At 44.9% G+C, this 23,040-nt stretch overlaps 1 protein-coding gene and 1 long non-coding RNA gene across 8 annotated transcripts in view; one reads left to right on the top strand and one right to left on the bottom strand.

Moving 5' to 3' along the window:
- The first annotated feature begins 1,087 nt into the window (after positions 1-1,087).
- Positions 1,088-18,789, top strand: E2F8 (E2F transcription factor 8). 7 transcript variants are annotated; one of them, XM_082627936.1, is made up of 13 exons: positions 1,088-1,250; positions 3,073-3,200; positions 5,362-5,640; positions 5,987-6,143; positions 7,851-8,165; positions 8,385-8,546; positions 10,207-10,344; positions 11,861-12,064; positions 12,369-12,456; positions 12,945-13,476; positions 17,086-17,218; positions 17,336-17,730; positions 18,099-18,789. In XM_082627936.1, the coding sequence occupies exons 2-13, from the start codon at positions 3,186-3,188 to the stop codon at positions 18,279-18,281; spliced, it is 2,601 nt and encodes an 866-aa protein (XP_082484062.1). In that variant the 5' UTR covers positions 1,088-1,250; positions 3,073-3,185; the 3' UTR covers positions 18,282-18,789. The 7 variants fall into 7 exon arrangements, with proteins under 7 accessions (XP_082484062.1, XP_082484061.1, XP_082484060.1 ...); XM_082627935.1 differs by having other exon boundaries at positions 1,242-1,318; XM_082627934.1 differs by lacking the exon at positions 1,088-1,250 and adding an exon at positions 1,599-1,869.
- LOC309807924 overlaps positions 18,275-23,040 on the bottom strand; it is a 41,221-nt gene continuing 36,455 nt past the window's right edge. The window contains exon 3 of the long non-coding RNA XR_014294699.1: positions 18,275-18,371. This is a non-coding gene — a long non-coding RNA (uncharacterized lncRNA). The remainder of the gene's footprint in view (positions 18,372-23,040) is intronic.

The following is a 23,040-nucleotide window of genomic DNA, read 5'->3' as shown; positions in this document are numbered from 1 at the left end:
TCCCTTTAAAGAGGATTCCCGGGTTGTAAAAACTTAAGGTAGATTGAGCAGAGCTGGACAGGCACACTCCTATAAATGCTGGTGGGAGAGGGGGAACAATCCGTGAAACAGTGGCTAAAGCAGAAGCACCAACTGCCCACCTTTCCTTGATGTATATATAAACACACCTTTCTCCGGAAAAGGTGTACCGGGGCTCAGTAAGAACGAGCTGCTCAGTGCTGTCGGGGGTGGGGCCCTGCCCAGTGACCTCACTTTATTTTAAATCTGAGAGCTCTAGGTGGCCGCTGCCTTCTGCACAGCACCGCGCCCAAGGTCGGCTTTCAGGTGGAAGCGAGTTCTTGAGCGACACTTATCTGAAGCCGGGTAGGACCCGCTCCCCGGGTAGCGGAGAGGGAAGGACTGAGACACCACGGCGCTAACCGTTCGGGGCAGCCACCCTGCGCGCCCTGAGGTCGCGTTCAGCGGCAGAAAGAGCCACCGCTCGCCACCGGGACCCCTGGTCCTTCGGCCTGTCGCTATAGCACGGCGACCTTAGCCTCAGTATCACTGTATCCCCGCCCTTATATCGCGTCCGGGAATATAAGAATATCCCGCGCTGCAAGTCTGCACTGGGTGATTCGTTGACAAATATAAATAAGTTACACGCTAGGGGATTGTGGCCCCGAGCTTTGCTGGAGCTTAAGAGATGAGAAATTACAAAAGAGGAGGAAGAGTTCAAACCAGTCGATAGATGGGCGCCCTGATCTAGGCGCTGTTGGGCAATAAATGCGGTCCCGCAACTCCAGCACAGGGGTCCCCAGAAAAGGGAAACGCTTTAAAGCAGAGAACAGCGGAGCAAGACAACGCGGGCGCAAACAATCCAGGCACAGGCAAAGGCAGCGCTGCAGCCCCGGGCCTCGGTTTCCCCGTCTGCAAAACAGGGCGCTCGACTAGAGTGTCTCCCAAACCTCCTATTAATCTAGAACTCTACAATATTACATGCTGAAGCTGCCCGAGGCTCGGAAACCGGAAAAAGAGGGAAAAGCGAGGGAAGACGACAGGGAGGGGAAAGGGAGGAGCCGGGAGGAGGAGACCTGGAGAGGGAAGACAGGGGACGCCTGGAACAGGCTTGGCGGGTTTTCAACCTTAGTCCTCCTCCTCCCACACCTGCGTTCTCAAGTCTGGGCCGAGACCCCGCGCCCATCAAATCTGATCACCGGTTGGCAAGCTTCTCCCTCCACACCCCAGTTTCTAGTGGCCATGAGCAGATGGTGGGCAACACAATAATGCATGCCATGGGTGGAAGGGGTAATGGTCCAGGCTGGGATCCCCAGGGCAGGTGAGCGGATCTGGGGCTGGGCAGCGGGTGGGATGGACCCAGGCTGGGGATTGCAGAGCGCCCGCGTCCCAACCCGCGTGCCCCGGGCGGACTAAACTTCATTCCCCAACTTTGAGCTAGGGGAGGGGGTGTTTGCCAAAAAAAAAAAAAGTTGCTTAACTTTTCCCCCAACTCTGTCGTGGAGGCAGGACCGGAGGGCGGTGCCTGCACCCTGATTCGCCGCCGGCTCCAGTCTGGAGGCTCGGATTGGCGCGCGAGGTCCGGGGCCGGGAAGAGCGGGCGTGGGGGAGGGGAGCGGCCCTCCCTGCCCGCGGGATCGGCTCGCGCCGGGAGCGGGTTAATTTCAAATCGGGGGCTTGACTGCTCCTGGACGGTCACGTCCCCTCTGCCCGCCCGCCGGCCCGCCAGTCCCGGTCCCGGCGTTTCCCTCCGGCACCCACCTCAGCGCAGCGTAAGGACCGACTGACTGCCCGACACGCGGGCTCCCGGGCCTGAGCGGGGAAGGGGTGCCGAGGAGTCCCCGCTCAGCCCCCGTCGGCTCCAACCGTGAGGTGAACTGACAGGTCAGCGGGGCGCAGAGGGACGCGGCGCTCGGCCAGCCTGGCACCGGGAGAGGGCTCGGGAAGGCAGCGGCGGCCGTTTCCCGCCTCTCGCTCCTCCCGGGGCCGTGGAGGGAGGAGCTGAGCTCCCGCGCAGAGGGGAGGGGGCGAGCGAGGGGGAGGGGCGGGGATGCTGTGGTTCTGGGCGCGGGTTTGCCCGCGCTCAAGCCCCGCGCTGATAAGGGGCGGCGCCGACCACGGTCCGGCTTTCCGCGCCAAATTTTTAAATCGAAGGCGGAAGGTCCGGACCCGCCCCTGGCGCCGCCAACCAATCGCAGGCCCGCGACCAGCACTCTAATTGGTCGGGAATCGTTGCCCTAGAAACCGCGAGGATGCTGTCCAGGAACTGCCTGGCGGGCGGCGCGCGGACTGGGACCGCGTGGGGGAGGGGCAGTTGGCCTGGCGCTAGGGGAAGTGCGCGGGGCGCGGGAGCCGGTGGCGGCAGGGGGACTGTACCTGGTTGCCTTGCTGAGCAAATGCAGCCTTCCATGGTAGGGTCCAGCATTGTGGCGTGAACTAGCCGCCTGAATAGCAAGTACATAGTGCTTTAAGGAAGCCGCATCTGTAAGGAAGTCTCTTTTTAAAAAAGTCTTAATCATAAGGCGCTCTTTAAATGCCCAGACTACGTTTGGAGCTTAAGGACTGAATTTGTAAGTTATCTATCAAGCTATTTCCCAAGACTTTACTGCTGAGCCTATCTATGCACGTGTGTGTCAAGGGAGAAATTCAGACATCTAGATGCAGACTTTTATCCAGATACTTAGGGTTGTGGCTGCTTAGCCGGAACCTGGGCTCATGCTCTGAGTCCCGAGCTCTGATCTGTGAACAGGTGGGTGCTTGTGCTTGCTAGAGTCCATTCGGTGGGGTCTGGAGAATGGTTTGCCTTCTCTAAAGGTGGGAGAGGGCTGTCACTGGAAATTCTGTGGGTTGCTTGAAGTCTCATGACAGCAGATCGGTTAGCTGAAGAAATTTACAGGCGTTTAATGGAGTTCTCTGCCCCGTGGGGCTGTCTGTGCTCGGGAATAAAATGTAAATGTAGTTTGTCAGTTTTCTTTAGCCTTTGTTTCAGTAGCCTGTGGCGTCCATGAAGTTATTTTCAACAGATCTACGGCTTTTATTTTTCTTTAACTTTTTCTATTTCCTTTTTTCTTTAAGGATATTAAAATTTTTAATTGGACTACCTGGACTACTTGAACCATCAGGATATTGGGAGGAAATCCAGATTTTTCATTTTTAAAGAAACTCTAAATGTATGAGAAATTTACAGAATGGAGAACGAAAAGGTACCTTTTTAGCTTCAATACTCATCCTTGCAGTTTTAAATGCAACATCATCCTGATTTAGCTCCATGATTTTTCAATATCCAATATCTTACTAATGCCGCATCCTTTTTTGGTTATCCTTTTTTGGTTAGCCCCTATAAAAACCCAGAAGGAAGGGAAATTTAATTTTTGAAGAGGGGAAAATTACCTAGGATTACTCTTTCTAGTTTTTTATGATTTGGTGGAAATTTCAAAGAGATAAGTAGAGAGAAAAGGTATTTTTAAGAATCATAAAATTTGTTAGTTGCTTTATGATATTTCTGAGAATTCTTGAACAATAGGAATTCAGAAAGGGCATTTGACATGATTTGAGATTGGATTTCCTGTTAAGATCATTTTCTAGGGCTTCCCTGGTGGCGCAGTGGTTGAGAGTCCGCCTGCCGATGCAGGCGACACAGGTTCGTGCCCCGGTCCGGGAAGATCCCACATGCCGTGGAGCGGCTGGGCCCGTGAGCCGTGGCCGCTGAGCCTGTGCGTCCGGAGCCTGTGCTCCGCAACGCGAGAGGCCACAACAGTGAGAAGCCCGCGTATCGGAAAAAAAAAAAAAAAAAAATCATTTTCTACCAAACCACCTGTTTCTTTTAACTATAGGGGACACTGTCAGTGGGGGGTATCTTGATTGATGTCCAAATACTGATAGGTTAAAAAAAACGAAATATGCAAATTTCCTAAAAGTTTTAGATAGTAGTCAAATAAGAGAATTGCTATTGCTTCTGATGGTCAGAGGCAAAGGACAGCAGCCCTGAGAAAAATCCCCTTCTTGGATCAGCACCTCTCAAGTGCACCATCAGGGGAGGGTCCCCCCCTTGGGTCCATCACACTGACTTCCATGTAAGGGCACCATAGTTGGATGGAGGAGATTCAGATTCAAGTCCTGGGTGACCTCGCTCAGCCTGGGTGTCCTCTTCTGTAGAAGAGGACTACAGGATTGGATGGAAAAGCACTTGATAAATCCTAAAGAGTTACAGACATATAAAACAGTCCCATTAATCTCTGTTCCTAAAGTCACTGAAGAATTAGTGAGTCTCTATTTTTTCGCTTATTGCCATCCTAAGCATTTTCTTATAGATATAGATGTATTCTCAGTGTTTCCATTAAAACAGAACAGTTCATGCATAGCAATGCAAGAGCGGGATTGACTGCTCATTGTACATTGTAAATTGTAGACAAACATCTTTTGTTGTTATTAATAAAAACATGATAATAAACATCCTAATCACATTTTTGAAAAATAAAAATAAAATAGATACAGGTGGTAGGAACATGTGAAGTCACCAGTGGCCAAAAGTAGAAGAAACATAGTCTCCATCAGTCTTAAGTATGAACTGCTATTAATGTACCCCCTTGTTTCTCAGTGGCAGTCCAGCCTCTGCCAGGAACCAGCTTTGTGGTCTTGGGTAACTAATTTTACTTCTCTGGGTTCCATTTTCTCCATCTGTAAAGTGAAAAGGTTAAATATTCAAAGAGCAGACTTTTCTGGTCGGAAATGCTGCTCGTAGGCACTCTGGATTTTGCTCCCCAGTGGATTTTGCCAACAAGTCTGACCATATGCCAGCCCTCACCCTTGTTTCCTTGGCTCTCTGACTTTTCTGCATCAGTGGTATTTTATTGAGTAGCCACTGCATGCAGTCATTGTGCTAGATACACAGATGAATGGGACATGGTTTCTGCCGTGGAGATGTTTACTTATTACAGTGTCATAAGTCAAAGTCACTCCGAGGAGTTTGGGATCACTTAAAATAATCAGTCCTATTAAGGGAAGCTAAGTGAAAGGCATATGGGAATGCTCAATCTTTGCAACTCTTCTCTAAATCTAAAGTTATTTCAAAATCAAATTTTTTTAAATTGTAAGTCTTAAAGTTTCCTTTTTAAATTCTTGGAACATAAGATGAAAAGTTTAAGTCCATGCTTTGTTGAAAAGTAAAAAATGGGAAATTTAGCTATTAGAATGGACAAGTGTCAAAGGGATCATTGGAATATAGTCACTAATTTAATCAACTCGACAACCTCACTAGGCATTCTTTCCTTAGCCCTATTCTATTTATACAGATTCTAGAGTCAAAAGCTATCTGATAAATCCTTTTTTTACAATGGATTTAATAATTTACTTGTTTTGAACCAGGAAAATCTCTTTTTCGAGCCACATAAAAGGGGACTGGTGAAAACACCTCTGAAAGAATCCACCGCAGCAAATATAGTGTTGGCGGAGATCCAACCTGACTTTGGCCCTTTAACCACACCCACCAAGCCCAAGGAGATCTCCCAGGGAGAACCGTGGACACCAACAGCCAACCTAAAAATGCTAATCAGTGCCGTGAGCCCAGAGATCCGCTACAGAGATCAGAACAGGGGTTTGTTTGACGACGGAAGTGGATTACCTGAGGCCAGAGATTGTTTACATGTAGGTTTTCAGAGGCCTGGGTGGAGACGGGGGGATTTGGGGAGCGGGGGTCGGGGGAGCAGCGTGAAGCTGTTGCAGAAGTACTAGCAGTGTAAAGCATCACCCCCCTCAGAGCCCTGGAGGGGTTTGGACCCCATCAAATACAGCCCTGGGAATTCTGAACCTGCGACTTACCTATGAACTTCTTCCCTTTCAGATCTGTCAAGCAATTTATCCTGGCTCCACACCTTTTCTTTCCAATTTTGTAGCTATCGAAGCAAACCATGTGTATAAGTGTTAGTCACTGAGCGCAGATGCCCCCAATGAATCTTTACGAATAAGACATTATTTACATCTTTCTTTGTAGGAACACTTATCTGGAGACGAATATGAGAAATCCCAACCCAGTCGAAAAGAGAAAAGTTTAGGACTGTTGTGTCATAAATTCTTAGCTCGATATCCCAACTATCCCAACCCTGCTGTGAATAACGACATCTGTCTTGATGAAGTAGCCGAGGAACTTAGTAAGTATGCAAAGAGCTCACCGAAATGGTTAATCATTAAAGGGACTTCATAGACTTACTCCTTCAGACCCACGCTCATCTAGCCAGTGTTTGTAATGACACAAGGCCACACAGAAGTTATCGATCTGTAAAGCCCTATTAATTTAAGAATAACCGCATACAGTTTCCAGTCTCAGTTAAGTCTTAAAACAGAAGCAGAAAATCACAATGGAGGTTGCTCTGACTGCATTTCGAAAGCTCTGAAGCTTTAAAGGGAGGCACCATTGTTCTATGACTTGTTTCATAAACAGCTACAACTCTGAACTTGGGTCTTGTTTCTCACTGTGGAGCCAGGCTGTGGAATGGTTTCTTCACAGTTTACAATGAGGATCGGCCTCTGGGCATGGGAGCAGGGCTTTAGCCCTCCCTGCCATTCAGCACTACTCTGAGAACCAGTGCATTTTCTGAATGTTTTGTGTTTGCCAAAAGTTACTGTGTTCCCCTGCCCCCTTTCGCTCCTCTCTTCACGGACTCAGATCTAGTTACAGCTAAAAAGGAGTCTGTGGCAAACTTGGTATACCTTTGGAGTCATGAAAATACTATAATCTGGATCTGTGAAGAGATATACAGGATATTTTAATATATAGCTATCACCCCGGGAAGAAAGTTTTGTCCTTCTCATACATGTTTATACATATCAACTTTATTTCATATTTTAAGAATATGCCATTTAGATTCATCTCTTCACATACACTTCATTGTAGCTATGGAGGATGTACCCTTTCATTCAGCAGGTATCTACTGATCACCTATTATGTGCCAGGCAATGTTGTAGCAGCTGGGATGACATTGGTGAACAGAAAGACAAAATCCCTGCTCCTGTGGAACCTGCTTTCTAGTGGGGGCAATAGATAATATGCAAAGGACATAATAAGTAAGTAATTATGATATATGTTAGAAGGTAATATGTGCTGTGGAAAAAAAGAAAATGTAGACCAAGGTAGAGGGGGATCGGAGCGCTAGGGGTGTGCTTTGCAATTTGAAATTTAATTTTAAATGAAGTGGTCGGGTCAGTCCTTGTTAAGAGGGTGACATCTGAGCAAGGACTCAAAAGAATCAAGGTGGGGAGCGATGAGGACGTCTGGGAGAGGGATTCCAGCCAGAAGGAGCAGCCCAGCACAAAGGCCTCAGGCAAGGGCATATCTGCCAAGTTCTAGGAACAGCAAGGAATCTCAGCACCTTGTACCTATCATATGACAGCTGTGTGTGTGTGTGTGTGCGTGTGCATGTGTGTGTGTGTGTGTGTGTTGGGGACTAATATAAGAAATAGAGTGTAGAGTGTGGGATTTAGAGCACTGAAGACTTGATTTTGCCACTTACTGGCTCTGAGCCTTGAGGTGAACAGCTTAGCCAGCCTGAGCCTCTATCTTCTCATCATTAAAGTGTGGATAATAATGCCTACCTCACAAGTTTAGGGTAAAAATGTCCTAAACCTGTATGGCGCAGCGGAAGCCCTCAATAAATGTCACCTTTCTCATTCATATTAACTATTTGTGCCCTTGGAGAGCAGGGACGTGCCTTTCTCATCTTCACACTCTTTGTTGAGCATAAATAAAGTTATATAATCCAGAACCTACTGACTAGTAATCCCTGGAAGGAAAAGGTATTCAATTCTATCCACATTACAAAATCTGATCCTAGTAAGGTACAACTGCCCGTTCTTTGCAGATGTCGAGCGCCGACGCATTTACGATATCGTCAACGTCCTAGAGAGTCTGCACATGGTGAGCCGGCTTGCCAAAAACAGGTACACTTGGCACGGCCGACACAACCTCAACCAAACCCTTGGGACTTTGAAGAGCGTCGGGGAAGAGAACAAGTACGCCGAGCAGATTATGATGATCAAGAAGAAAGAGTATGAACAAGAGTTTGACTTTAGTAAGAGTTACCGTATAGAGGATCCGATCATCAAATCAAACACTGGCCAGAACGGACACCCAGACATGTGTTTTGTCGAACTTCCTGGAGTGGAATTTCGGGCAGGTGAGAGCTGCTGTTGAGAAGCTCAGGCGGCAGAACACCTCTGGGAGGTCTAAAGAAGCGGTCCCTTAGGGAACCATGCTCAAAGCCACTGCTGCTTTTAATGTGACAATGCTGCACATCGACCGTGGGGTCAGGTTGTGGTATTTTTAGCCTGGTTACTTTAGAAAGCACTTGTCCCTTCATAAATTTTAATTCTCTAATCCTCTTCCTTCTCCAAAGCCTCTGTAAACAGCCGCAAAGACAAGTCTTTAAGAGTCATGAGCCAGAAATTTGTGATGTTATTTTTGGTGTCAACGCCTCAGACAGTAAGCCTGGAAACTGCTGCCAAGATTTTAATTGGGGAGGACCATGTGGAAGATTTGGATAAAAGCAAGTTTAAAAGTAAGTGGCACGACTGCCATGGACTTTTGGACCTACTCTTAAATAATAAAATCTCGGTTATTAACTGATTTCCAAATACATTTGTCATATAAGCAGATCATATCTAGTTAGGCTTTTGTATCTTCACTTCTCCCCAGAAGCCATGATGATACTGCTTTAGCTGACTTGTAGGATTCAAAGATACGTATATAATTACTCTCATCTGACACTTTGGCTTATACAGTTCCTTAACTGTTACCTCCTTTGTTACTGTAACGTTGTCTCCATTTTACACATGTAGAATCTGTACTGTCTGAAATCTAAATGAGCAGTAAATTGTAAAGTGGGACTGGAACCCGGGTCTCTGCTCTTTCCACTGACTCATATTTGAGGGTGAAAGTAACTTCTAACACTGTCCCCAGAAGTGACCTGCGGCACAGTTGGTTCGCCATTTTGAAACTGGTTTGAGCCAGAATATCTGCTCTAAGTTGTAAAGAGACCGTAGATTGGGTCCCTAACACAGCTCTACCCTTGCCTCTAGAACAGACTTTGCAGGAACCCCCTCAAAAAGGAGTAGAGAGAGAGTGTGGAAAGGAGTGCTCAGCAGACACCTGAGGGCATTAGCAACCTCCAAGTAGGGCATGAGGCTGGCCTGAACATGGGTCATTCGGGGGACCCAGCTGACTGGTGAGGAAGAGCTGCCCCGAGCCACAGCAGAGGCTGGGGGAATGCCTGCGAGCTACCACGCAGATCCTTTCCCATCCCTGTGAAGCTGTACTGGTGAAGTATATTAAAAGTATATGAAAGTATATTCAGACATCTCCAGTGTCTCTATAAGGACAAAATGAATAGAGATTAAGGCAGTAATGCTGGCAATGGGCTTGGGAGATCTGTCATCTCAAAAAACACATCCTGATACTACCTATGGGCGGCCCGCTTTCTCTGAGCCACCAGATAGTTTTCAGCTCTCCATTTCACTGGTTAGTCACAGCCCTGGAAACTATTCCAGGAACTACAGATGTGTAATTTCCTGAATCCCCAGGGAATTCAGAACCTTCTGGCATGGCTCTGAAGAAGGGGCTCAATTCGTAACTTTGTACTGTCAAGCTGAAGCAAAGGCAGACTTTTTGCAGCAAAACTTTTCAAGATATGTAAGATTTATAGAATTAACAAATCTCTGCTTTTCATATTACATATGGACAGTATGCAAACTTATAAATTTTGATGGGCTATAGAATATTCCATGCTTATGTTACTAAATAAATCTTTTTATAAACTATCACAAGCAGGAAAGCAATACACTTATCATTGATACTGCATTTCTATTTGTTCGTAATCCTGAATCCTCACTAGGAGATGCCCAGCAGTGGTACATTTTTATTAGAAAATATGTAACATGATTCCCAATAAGATGATCTCATTGAGTCACTTTTCCTTTTCCAACATGTACTTTTGTCATTTCAAAATTCAGTATCATCAGTAACTGCGTCTTTCCAATATTTAAAACCATTTTTTGTTGTTTTAATTAAAGCAGTGTCACTAGCATAACTTAAGAGTCACATTTTTCTCTGACACTGATGGTTAGGATAGCTCTTTGAATGTACACGAAGTCCTTATGAAGCAAAGTCCTTTGATCTTTCATTATTCCATTAAGGGATGTATACACTTTCTTTCCCCCCAGCAAAAATTAGGAGGTTGTATGATATAGCTAATGTTCTGAGTAGCCTGGATCTTATCAAGAAAGTTCACGTTACAGAGGAAAGAGGCCGAAAACCAGCTTTTAAATGGACAGGCCCGGAAATCAGTCCAAATCCCAGTGGTATGTATTTGTTTTCTTTCATTCATTGCTTCATTATTTTGAATTAATGCACATTTGGAGTTATTCTCCCTTTCCCTTCCTACCCACGCTCCCACATGTAAAGAACATATATAAGTGACTGAAATGACAATTAAAGATGAGTACCGATATGGAAAATTTAGCTCTTGGCTCCATCAGCAGTCCAAGGTCCATAACAACTGCACGCCCTGTGCAGGAGGTAGAATCTGTATGTGAAAGGATTTGAGAAAGTTGAAAGCATCACGAAGCATAAGATACTACTGCTCTCATTATTATGCTGCTCAGTGACCATAACAGTCTGTGCACATGGAGAATATGAAGCGAGTTCATTCCAGTATCAATATTCGAGTCTCCTTCTCAACTCTGGGATTCTGACATTTTGTGTTCCACCAAGATCCCCACACAGAAGTGCTGGAAAGTGGGAAGAACATGGGCTGTGGAAGCAGAGGGAGGCTTAGGTTCCAGTCCCAGCTCTGATACTTATCAGCCTTGTGGCCTTGGGCAGGTTACTTCTCCAAGACTGTTTCCTCACCCACAAGTGGGAAGAACAGTGGCACCTTCGCGAGGTTATTGTGATTTTGGATATAACTACAGAGAGAGGTCCTTTGGTACAGGGATTCAGAGTGTAGGCTCTGGGCTAGACTGATCAGGTTCATATCCCAGGCCCACATTCTACAAGCTAAGAGACTGTGAGTCAGTTAGTTAATGTATGAAATGTCTCTGAAATGGGGATGCATTTCCTGAGAACTACCTACCCAAGTTGTAGAGAGTGTCTTAGCCTGTTCAGGCTGCCATAGCAGAGTACCATCAACTGGGTGGCTTATAACCAACAGATATTTACTTCTCACAGTTCTAGAGGCTAGGAAGTCCAAAATCAAGGCACCAGCAGATCCAGTGTTTGGTGAGGACCTGCTTTCTAGACAGCCATCTTTTCATTGTAACCTCACATGGTGGAAGGGACTAGGGAGCTCTGTGAGGTCTCTTTTATAAGAGCACTAATCCTATGCAAGAAGGCTCCGCCCTCATGAGCATCTCGCAAAGGCCCCACCGCCCAATACCATCATATTGGGCATTAGGTTTCAGCATGTGAATTTGGTGGGTCGGGGAGTGGGGAGGGACACAAACATTCACTCCATAGCAGTGAGGGTCACCATATTTCATCAGATTAAGTCTCCACTGATTCTGAGATGCACAATGTTTTATATATCAATAAGAAAGAAAAATCAGTAACAGTCACACTATAGCACACCACTGGTTATAAGATACAACGGCTTTCAGAGATGTTAAAGTGTGAAATATTATCTCAGAATTTATGTAATAAGATAAACAAGGTTTTGTAGGTGAAGCCCTTAAAACGGTATCTGGCACATAGTAGGTGCTCTCTTTAAACTGTGGCCAGTTTAATTCCTAAAATCATTTTAGAATCACACTCTGACCACATACCCCAGAAGGAGGCCGAACCAACCGTGTATTAACACACTGCCCTTTCCTGTTTCAGGTCTTGGCCCAGTGCTTCCTTTCGCTCCCTCTGATTTGGAAGGGAGGCGGTCTTCTAAAGAGAACTGTGCCAAAAACCTCTTTTCCACACATGGGAAACCAAACTTCACTCGACACCCATCTCTCATCAAACTGGTAAAGAGCATAGAAAGTGATCGGAGAAAGATAAATTCTGCTCCCACTAGCCCTATCAAAACCAACAAAGGTATGTTTACAATCATGTCAGGGCTCTGCTCGGAAGAATTCCTTTTTATCTGACTTTTTAGCTTACTTGATCCTGCCGGACTTGCTAGAGAATTGTTTCAACTTCCATAGTCCCAAACCCACTTGAAGCCTAACTGTATATGAATTAAAGGATAAAAAGTGATTTGTGGGGTTTATTGTTTAATTGCTGGGTGATTTTGGGGGGCGGTGCATGTTCCTTTGACCTCAGTGATGTTTCATCTGTGTGAACATGTATTCTTTTGCTTTGACCAATCCTCTCCCCCACCTTCTTTTTATTTTACCAGCTGAGAGTTCTCAGAATTCTGTGCCTTTCCCAAGTAAAATGGCTCAGCTCGCAGCTATTTGCAAAATGCAGTTAGAAGAGCAATCAAGGTAGGCAACGCTCTTTAGTATCAGGATGCATTACTTTACTTGCATCGTTAGGATTACTTATTTTACGTAAGAATAGGCAGTAGGGCTTCCCTGGTGGCGCAGTGGTTAAGAGTCCGCCTGCCGATGCAGGGGACATAGGTTCGTTCCCTGGTCTGGGAAGATCCCACATGCCGCAGAGCGGCTGGGCCCGTGAGCCATGGCCGCTGAGCCTGCGCGTCTGGAGCCTGTGCTCCGCAACGGGAGAGGCCACAACAGTGAGAGGCCCGCGTACTGCAAAATAAATAAATAAATTAATTAATTAAAAAAAAAAAAAAAAGAATAGGCAGTAGCCTTGGCAACTGGTGAGAGAATCTTTTCTATACGGAATCATTACAGAAACTATCTGCTAGTTTCATAAAAGCATAGCTTCAATCTGGGGCAATCTGAAGTGGTAGAACATTTTAGAGAACATGTTTCCATTGTATCATGTTTTAAATCTTGTCTTTTAGTGAACCCAGAAAGAAAGTGAAAGTACAACTGGCAAGATCTGGGCACTGCAAACCAGTGGTGCCTCTGGACACTCCAGCAAATGCTGAGCTAGAGATGACAGCACCGTCCCTCATCCAGCCCCTGGGGGTGGTCCCCCTCATCCCTAGCCCACTGCCATCAGCAGTGCCCGTGATCCTACCTCAGGCCCCTTCGGGCCCATCATATGCCATCTACCTGCAGCCTGCCCAGGCCCAAACAATGACGCCGCCCCAAGGCCTGAGCCCCACGGTCTGCCCCACCCCCTCTTCTAATGCTACGAGATCCAAAGGTTCCACCGATACCACCACAGAGAATGCAGCCAATGATGCACCAAAGTCCAGTGCCTCCGCCAGGCCTGGAAGCTTGCTGCCAGGGCTAGAGCGACAAGGTACAAAGAACCGAGACAGGGAGCCTGCTGGAGAAAGAGGCTCAAAGAGGGCAAGCATGCTGGAGGACAGTGGTTCCAAAAAGAAATTTAAAGAAGACCTACAAGGGCTTGAAAATGTCTCCACAGTAAGTACAGCCTTGAACTGTGCAAAGCTTTAGGAGCTCCCCAGTTGATTAGGAGAGAATCTGGTGGCTTGTGAAATTTACCAGAGCAAAGAGCAGTCTCTCAGAAAACAGGGAACTGTTCCTTAGCATCCCATAATCCAAACAGGCCTCAGACAGCTAATCCCCTTACTGGGATGATGGCAGGGACATTTTTAACCTTTGGAGGAAGGGATTATTTGCTCTCTTTTTAAAGCACTGCGGGTGGTTGTCCTTAAGTCCATTTCTCTGGCACACACTGGAATGCAAACACCTGCCATGAAAGTCTTAAATAATTTACAAGCAGCCGTGACCCTAAATGAATGGATGGACACATAGGGTCCCTTTAACTCCTGCTTTCTGAGTCATTACTTGATGTTTGTTTGATGTCATGTAACTGGCATCTGTTGCCTAGAAGAGAGATTGTTCCCCGTTTTTACTTTCTACCTAAAATTTAAACCAAAATTTCTATTTTGTGCAAATAGAAAAATCAAACTTAGCTTGGCTAATTTTAGGTATACTTGATGTATTGGTTTCTAGGGATTTTGATGTTCTAGACAATTTTTTTCCTAGATGGAGTTTTATTCAGGAAGGAAGGAACATTTATTGGATGCCTACCCACATACCATACAGCAGAAGTATTAGGCACTTTTACATACATTATCCTGTTTTCCTCCCTTAGGACAATTATATATGAAAGACAGCATCACCAAATAAACAAACACCACTAAACGTGGAAGCAGAAGTTAATCTCTCATTTTGTCCCTGCTGTTAATTCAAGTTATTTTACTTCCCTTCATCTTGTTTTTTACATCTATAAAGAATTTGTTCTGCCAGTTTTTCCTGATCGTCTATTGGGTGTAAAGAGAATGTGCTGTGGATCAAACCAAACCCAGCACCTGCCTTTGGGGGTGGTTGCTTTTGCGCACTTGCCCCAGGGCCATATTACAGTTTTTGTGAGGTTAAGTGCATTTATTACATGATGTTTTACATAAAGGGGTTTGTGGTCCTTTTAAGGCACCGTAGAAGCTGAAGGGTATTATCTGTAACTGTTGTTATTAAGGAGGCTTTAGAGTTTGTCAAATCTTCCCTGAGGATGGCCTCATGGTAACCATTCAAAACATCCATTATCTTAGCATAGTATCATTTTGCATCTAATGTCCATGCTGGGGGGAAAATCACAAGGCTTCGGCTTGATTCGATTTTCTGGGAGGTCCATAATCTCTTTGAGCCAATGGGTATGATTTAATAATGGTCTCCTGTTGCTCACTTAGTTATTCAGGATTAGGGTTTTCACTGGATAGATTTTTCATGTCCCCTGCTTCTTTTTTCATCTCTGACTTCATTTTGACCATTTCTTTTTAGCACGGACTGAGCAGAACAAAGAAAGTGAGAGATTCGTGTGTTAATTCATTCAACAAACATTTACTGAGAATCTACACTTCTAGGGGTGGAGAGAAGACAGTATACAAATAAACATGAACATATCAGGTAGTGAACGATAAGAAATATGGTGAAAATAAAACAGGATAGTGTCATAGGAGGAGGGGTAAGAGTGGTAATGTAGGCTCAATGAGAAGATGTGCAAGTTGAAATATGTCAAATTCTTTCATCCTGCTATTTTAATAGTTCTTTTTTTTTTTAGAAAAAGGAATTGGCATTATAGGTGAAAAAATTTTGCGATGAATATAGTTTGTAGGAAATGGAAAGATAATTATTATTAGAGTATTATAGGTCTTGCTGGAAATTTGAAAAGAGTTAAACCGGCAACCAGAAAACCTTGTACCATGAGAGAGTACGATTAGAGATAGCAAAGAGCAGCTATTTGTAAAACACCTAAATCTACCCCTTAAAAATTCTTTTTTGCTGCAGTCTTTAAGGAACCTACTAGTAAAGATATTGAACAGAACTAAGCATCCAAGAAATAAAATTGAAAGTCTGTGGTACCCTTTAGCACTGTGGATTCTGACCAGACCTATTAACAGCTAGATCAAAGTATAGACTGTTGTTTTGACAATGGCGAGAAGAAAGATCCGGAGGAAGATAAAAGGAGGGCCCCTAGTTTACAAGACCTGCTTTTTTGCTTTTACCAGTCCTGCTCCTGGTTAAGACTGAGCAGACTTTTCAGGCGGCTCAGCCACCCATGTAGGCTCTCTCTGTTTGGAAAAGTACAATGATCAGCAGGCGTGGTGCAGACACACACAACCCAACGCTCTGGCCATTTTGGTTTGGAATGTAACTTTATTTCCTAAAGCTTTTGCTGCATGACAGTTGGGCATCTAATATGAATTAATTAGTTCTCTTTTTAATCTGTAATTTTTGAACCCTGATGCCCTGCCCTTTCATTTGTATATTATAAGGTGTTTGGTATCATTTGAACCTAAAGTACTAGGGAAAAAAATCTATAGTTGTATAATTCCTTTGTTCTAAATCAGGAGTCAGCAAACTTTTTCTGTAAAGGACCAGATAGTAAATGTTTTTGGCTTTGTGCGCCACATGGCCTCTGTTGCACCTATTCACTCTGCCATTGTTAAAAAAAAAAAAAAAAAAAAAGGAATGCATCTGTAGACAATACATAAATGAATGGGCATGGCTATGTTCCAATACAATTTTATTTACAAAAACAGCCAGGAGGCTGTATTTTTGGCCTATGGTTTGGCGTTCCCTTTCTGTAAATCAACATTTCTTAAAATGTTTTCCTTAAATACCAATAATACCGAAAATTTAGTTGCTGAATAACCTAGGAAATGTTACATGATGCCCCCTTGGAGAACAATGCATGCCATCATAAACGTCCCTTAGAAATTCTGTCATAAAGACCGTTTTCCTTTGTTTAATTCAGAATTTCCCAAACATATCTGACTATGATTCGCAAAGTGCCTGCTTGCATCCCATAGGACTAGAGCCCCTCAGAATATTCTTGGGAAATACCATCCCACACAATTCAAGGACAATCAGATAATAACACAGCAGTGCCTTTACGGTGTCCAGCTGCATTAAACTTGTTCTGACAGTACCACATCATACCAAGAAGTCTGGTAGCAGGACTTAGGGCGTCAGTGGTGGGGGTCAGGGGGGATGTGCTGGGTAAATCCTGCCCTTAAGCAGGTTCAGTGCTAGCTTTAGGACACTTCCTAAGACCACAGATGGCATTTAAGAAACACATGGTTTGGGGCTTCCCTGGTGGCGCAGTGGTGGAGAGTCCGCCTGCCGACGCAGGGAACACGGGTTCGTGCCCTGGTCCGGGAGGATCCCACATGCCGCGGAGCGGCTGGGCCCGTGAGCCATGGCCGCTGAGCCTGCGCGTCCGGAGCCTGTGCTCCACAATGGGAGAGGCCACAACAGTGAGAGGCCCGCGTACCACAAAAAAAAAAAAAGAAACACATGGTTTGTATTATTCAGGACAAGCGTTGGAATGGGAAGGAGGGCTATTGTCTTCAAGGAGCCATTATAGCTGGCCTGCCCGTGGCCCATACCATTGGAGGCTTTAGTCTGATGAGAGAACCACCAAGGGATACTAGTCCCAGAAGAGGCGCTTGGCCATTTTTCTTCCGTATTTGTGTGTAAAATAAACGCTTCCTCCTTGTTTTCTAGACCTTGTTCCCATCAGGATACCTAATCCCTCTCACCCAGTGCTCAACCCTGGGGGCAGAGTCCATTTTGTCTAGTAAAGAAAGCTCAGGTACACTTTCCCCAAACCACAGGATCTACAGCTCCCCGATTGCAGGTGAGTGTACGTAAAACACCGCTCAAATGTGGGTCATTCTCAAGTTCACTCAAGCCTTGTATGCTCCTCGGACAAATGCCTGTGCTTTTAAGATATTCTCCCCCCTTTTCTTTCCAGGTGTTATTCCAGTGACATCATCTGAACTCACTGCTGTTAATTTTCCCTCTTTTCATGTAACACCTTTGAAGCTAATGGTCTCACCAACTTCCGTGGCAGCCGTCCCTGTCGGGAACAGCTCGGCTCTCACTTCGAGCCACCCCGTTCCCATCCAGAACCCGAGCTCAGCCGTTGTAAACTTCACTCTGCAGCACTTGGGCCTCATCTCCCCTGGTATGCAGGTGTCCGCCAGCCCCGGGCCCGGAACCGTTCCTGTGTCTCCAAGAATAGAGGCTGTTAGTGTCACACCAGAAAATGCAGGCACTCATCAAGGAAGGGCCACCAAGTACGACGTATCAGTCCTGGGCCAGAACCAAACAAATGGACAATCAGTTGCAGTGACCGGGGCACAACAGGTATTTCCATTTATTTTTTTTCCTTAGGTTATTAAGTCCCCAAAATCAACATCATGGGAGACTCACATTTGCTTTTCTCCTTTGGGAAAAGGAAAGGATGGGAGAGCGAGGAGATTAAAGGCCTGCCTTCCTTCCAAACCCAGGAAGAGTGCCCAAGGAGTCCATTTTATGGGGTTATCATGAGCTTTTTGTCTCACCTTAGCAAAAATAATTGAGAACACGAAACTCATTCAGGCTCAGCTGGCAGATCTTCAGGGCATGCGAGGTTCCCATCATGTGACGTGTCCCTCCAGTCCAGTTTTCTAAGGTTGCCAGGTGTACCTGTCTGCGTGGGTTTGACTTTCCTCCATTCTTCTCTTTCCAATCAGCCTGTTCCTGTGACACCCAAAGGGTCCCAATTAGTGGCTGAAAGCTTCTTCCGTACCCCAGGTGGACCAACGAAGCCGACAGGCTCCTCCTGCGTGGATTTCGACGGTGCTAATAACACCTCCATAGGAACTCTCTTTGTCCCACAGCGAAAACTGGAAGTCTCAACGGAGGATGTCCATTAATTGACAGATTTGGCCTCGTTTAATCTTCTAGAGTTGTTTAACAGAGATGATGTCCTCAGACTGATATGGAGAACACATTCTCTGAAAATGCTGTAAATACGTTGGGAGTTTACTTAATTTCAAATCAGACACTTGTTTTCATACTTATATATATCCATACACACATATAAATATATATTTGTATTAAGCTAAGTTCAGCCATCAGTCCTACAAAATAAAAGAACTGAGGTATATTAACTTCCAGGGGGAAAGAGTTCGTTGTTCCAGCTGTGCCTATTACTATTATGCCTAGTAACTGTGTTAAAGTTTACTTCCCTTTGAGTGAATCTGTGACAGGCCTAATGCAGTGCTCTCTTCAACTTTGCACAAAGAAAACGCTGTGATGTACAATGTTGTATTTTTAAACAGGAGGGCTGTAGCTATATTTTTTGTAATTTCTTTCAGCTGTTGTTGCAGTATGTCTTTTTGTAAAGTTCGCAACAATCCTTAATCAAATCTATGGAAAAATTATTTATAAAATGTATTTTTAATCATAAATTGTTAAAATTAAAACTTTTCTAAAACATACTTAACTTTTCATTTGGCCTGTTGGAAGAAAAGGAAAATTTCTCGAACCTCTGAGGCAAATTCTTAGTACGGAGAATACATCCTGGGTTTCCTTAGATATGCCAAGTTTATTGCCTACGTTCTTCCCCTCTTTTGATCTTCCATATGGCTCCACTTTTACAGAGTGAAAATGGCTTCAGGGAAGCTGTTGCTTGGCCAAGGACGGCCAGCTTAGTCCCCTGGGCTTTCCACCACACCCTGGGAGGTTGGAAATGAGAGGTGTGAGTTGGGGTGCACCTGCCCTGGCATGGCATGGCATGGCCAGCATCCACCCTCTTCTGTCCCGCTGTCGACAGAAGAGGGGCTGCAGCTACAGTCTTCTTTCCATACTTTCCAAATGGCCCAGCTCCAGGGGTAGGCAAGTAGCAGTAAGGATTCTAATTTCGTCCACACTCAAGGAACTACCACATCAAACCCTCCATGAGCTCCAAGAGAAGGAACGAGCTATAATGTGTTAAGTGTGCATCTCCCTGATCCCCTGGTTATGCAACAAATTGTACCTTAAGAATTAACACATGCCTTCCCTTGTCAGAGTCTTAAAGGATCATTGTAATATCTATTTCCTGCTTGTTTCCTATGTGCCAGGCACTGTTACACATTTTAAAGGCATTATCTCTACAAGCTAGGGCGATGAGGTCACAGGCTCCCAGAAATTCAAGCAGCAAGTCCAGGGTCACACTGCCAGTGTATGCAAGGACTTAACACATGTCTTTATCTCTTTATCTGTTCATTACCCATCTGCCTCCAGATGCATGCCCAGCAGCTCTAGCAGGAACCAAGCATATTGTTTCAGGGTAATCTGAGCATTTACAAGCTCAAAGCTTTCAAATATACATGTTTTGTTTGCACAACCAAGTATAGCTAAGAGGCAGATTTTCACGCTGACCTAGAGACCCCTCTTCCTCAACACCACTAGAGAGCCAATATGAACTATTTCCCCCAAAGTTCCTCTGCCTTGTCTTTTATAAACCTACTTGGAGGGCATGTGGATGGTTCCTGATTTAAGAAATGGCTCCTGCCTTTGCTTATAGTATCATTGAGGAAGACAGTATGTACACACAGATAAATGAAAGAAAGCAAGTCCATTCAATACAGAGAAGGTAAGTTGCCAGTAGTAGATATAGACTAAAGATACAGTTCAGGGCTTCCCTGGTGGCGCAGTGGTTGAGAGTCCGCCTGCCGATGCAGGGGACACAGGTTCGTGCCCCGGTCCAGGAAGATCCCACATGCCGCGGAGTGGCTAGGCCCGTGAGCCATGGCCGCTGAGCCTGTGTGTCCGGAGCCTGTGCTCCGCAATGGGAGAGGCCACAACAGTGAGAGGCCTGCGTACCGCAAAAAAAAAAAAAAAAAGATACAGTTCAGCGGAGGCTACTACATAATTGCACAGAGAACTGAGAGAAACACCAACCCAGACAGACAGTCACTGTAGCTCCAAGGAGGTGAATCTCCTGACATCTGCTCCCCGATAGCCGAGCTAGAGAGACTGCAGGCCAGGTTTTGTTCTGCCCCCCTTCTCAGGTCTACACATGGAGAAGTACCTCCCTAGGACGGAGGTTTGGGGAAATAAGATGCACAGAAAGAAAGGAGATGTGTCAGGTTTTGAGACAGCTCTGGGGTTGTCCTACCCAGCTCTGCCACTGGCAGATTCGTAAAGTTGCCCCATAACCCCCACCTCCTGGTGTTCACACCCTTGTGGATTCCCTTCCCTTGAGTGTGGGTGGGACCTGTGACTTTCTTCTAACCAACAGGACACAGTGAAGGTGATGGGGTGTGTGTGAGTGTGTGTGTACATGATTAAGAGCCTGCCTTTCCCGCTTGGAGGAGTCAGAGTGACCATGTTTGGGGAGCCCAACAAAGGACCTGTGAGCAGCTGCTGCAGCTGAGGGTGGCCTGCCACCAACAGCCAGCAAGAAACTGAAACACTGAATATGGTGCCAACAGTCTGAGTGAGCTTGCAAGCAGATCTTTCCCCACTTGGACCTCAGATGAGCCCGCAGCCATGACACCTTGACTGTAGCCTTATGAGATCCTAAGCAGAAAACCCAACTAAGCCACTCCCAGACTCCTGACCCACAGAAACTGTGACATAATAAATTTGAGTTGTTTGAAGATGCTAAGTTTGTAGTGATATTGCCATGCGGCAGTAGGTAACTAATACAGCTACATAACCCACTAGTGTTCATAAACGTCTTCTTCCAGTTTGTCTTATTATAGGCATTCATAGAAACAAGCATCACTGGCACATGGTAACCCCAAAGGCTTTCATGGGAGAGTGTCCATTTTTAAAGCTGGAAACAACTTTAAAGATGCCAGGTTGTAGCACAGTAGTGGACAAAGTTATCTGCCCAGCACGAAATTTCTTTCCTCAAACTGCCTCCTGAATTTCCTCTTAAGGAATTACTGGGTGAAGCCCAGTGGACTATAACTGGAGGTCCCAACACATATCTATCAAGAGTGGGGTTGACATCCAGTCTAAGCCAACCTCCCTGGAATTTGATGTTCATTTCATCCTCGCAGTGGCCTTCTTACCATTCTGTCCCCACTGCAAGACTGTTGCTGGCGGTCCTGCTTCCCAGCCTCTGGAAAAGCTATGGCACCTGCCCAAGTTCAAGCCTGATTTTTAGTCACCTGATTCTGTGCACCTCTGCTATCCTTCCAAGAAATTTCCTTTGCTTCAAGTTGCCAATCATACCTGTGGCTGGTAACCAAAGGACTCTTTTTTGTTTGTTTGTTTTGTTTTGTTTTTGTTTTTTGTTTTTGGTTTTTGTTTTTGTTTTTGCCAAAGGACTCTTAACAAATCACAGAGTGAAACTCAGAGCCAAGGCTTCCCAGTTCGCAGACCAGTTAATTCCCTGTTCCCTGGACCTGGTGAAATCCAGCCAATGACTGAATAGAAGAGGCCTTAAGAAATGCTTTTCTCACCAGAAAATGCAAGCAACTCACATATGTTCAAGTGAATGCAACATGCCATTTAAAATACCTAAAAGAGTTATAGCATGGAGAAGAGATGCAAGTAACCCACGGAACTAGAGCAATAGAATTTGCTGCAGGAAAAAAAAATTTGTTTAAACCCAGCTTTAAAACAAGTTTCCTCAGCCTTTTCCTTTTCAAGCGATTAGTGTTTCTGCAGATAAAGAGATTTTCAGAATTTAAGCAGATAAGCTGTCTGAGCAATCCTATTAATTATATAGAAGAGTGTGGGTTGACTGCTGATTCTTTACTATATTTACCACCAACTGGTAGTTTTCAAATCTTGAGAGTCTGAAATAAGAGGTAAGCTGGAAAGAAAAGTGTCATTATTTTAGGTTGAAAAAAAAAGTATCAACCTTTTAATCAACTTTACAGAAGTGATTTTATATCTCAATGTTCTATTGAGGGCATTCAGGTCAATTACTTGCTCAGTTGGATCAGTAACTATTTGGACTTGTTGCGATTGTCAACAATTTGTAGAAAAATAGGTAGGGAATATATTATCAATGTCCTTCAACAGTCAAGTAATTAACTACATTTCTGAAAGTTTGCAAGAGAATCTTCCATATTCCATGAGTTAAGCTCAGAGTCTGATTTGCCCTTTATATATTGAATTCTTTTAAAAAAGTATTTATTCTGTAAAATATCTAGGAATAAACCTACCTAAGGAGACAAAAGACCTGTATGCAGAAAATTATAAGACACTGATGAAAGAAATTAAAGATGATACAAATAGATGGAGAGATATACCATGTTCTTGGGTTGGAAGAATCAACATTGTGAAAATGACTCTACTACCCAAAGCAATCTACAGATTCAATGCAATCCCTATCAAACTACCAATGGCATTTTTCACAGAACTAGAACAAAAAATTTCACAATTTGTATGGAAACACAAAAGACCCCGAATAGCCAAAGCAATCTTGAGGAAAAAAACGGAGCTGGAGGAATCAGGCTCCCAGACTTCAGACTATACTACAAAGCTACAGTAATCGAGACAGTATGGTACTGGCACAAAAACAGAAATATAGATCAATGGAACAGGATAGAAAGCCCAGAGATAAACCCACACACATATGGTCACCTTATCTTTGATAAAGGAGGCAAGAATATAAAATGGAGAAAAGACAGCCTCTTCAATAAGTGGTGCTGGGAAAACTGGACAGCTACATGTAAAAGAATG

Source organism: Mesoplodon mirus (genome assembly GCF_964341445.2).
Source record: "Mesoplodon mirus genome assembly, chromosome: 7".
In the NCBI taxonomy this organism is placed as follows: Eukaryota; Metazoa; Chordata; class Mammalia; order Artiodactyla; family Ziphiidae; genus Mesoplodon; species Mesoplodon mirus.
Note: the sequence above shows the minus strand (reverse complement) of the source record. Positions and strands in the feature narration are given on the sequence as shown.

Excerpts from the sequence above, each read along its gene's own strand:
- E2F8 (XM_082627936.1), top strand. Across the intron at positions 5,641-5,986 it reads AGGCCAGAGATTGTTTACAT|GAACACTTATCTGGAGACGA; the intron begins GTAGGTTTTCAG and ends CTTTCTTTGTAG. Across the intron at positions 10,345-11,860 it reads AATCAGTCCAAATCCCAGTG|GTCTTGGCCCAGTGCTTCCT; the intron begins GTATGTATTTGT and ends TTCCTGTTTCAG.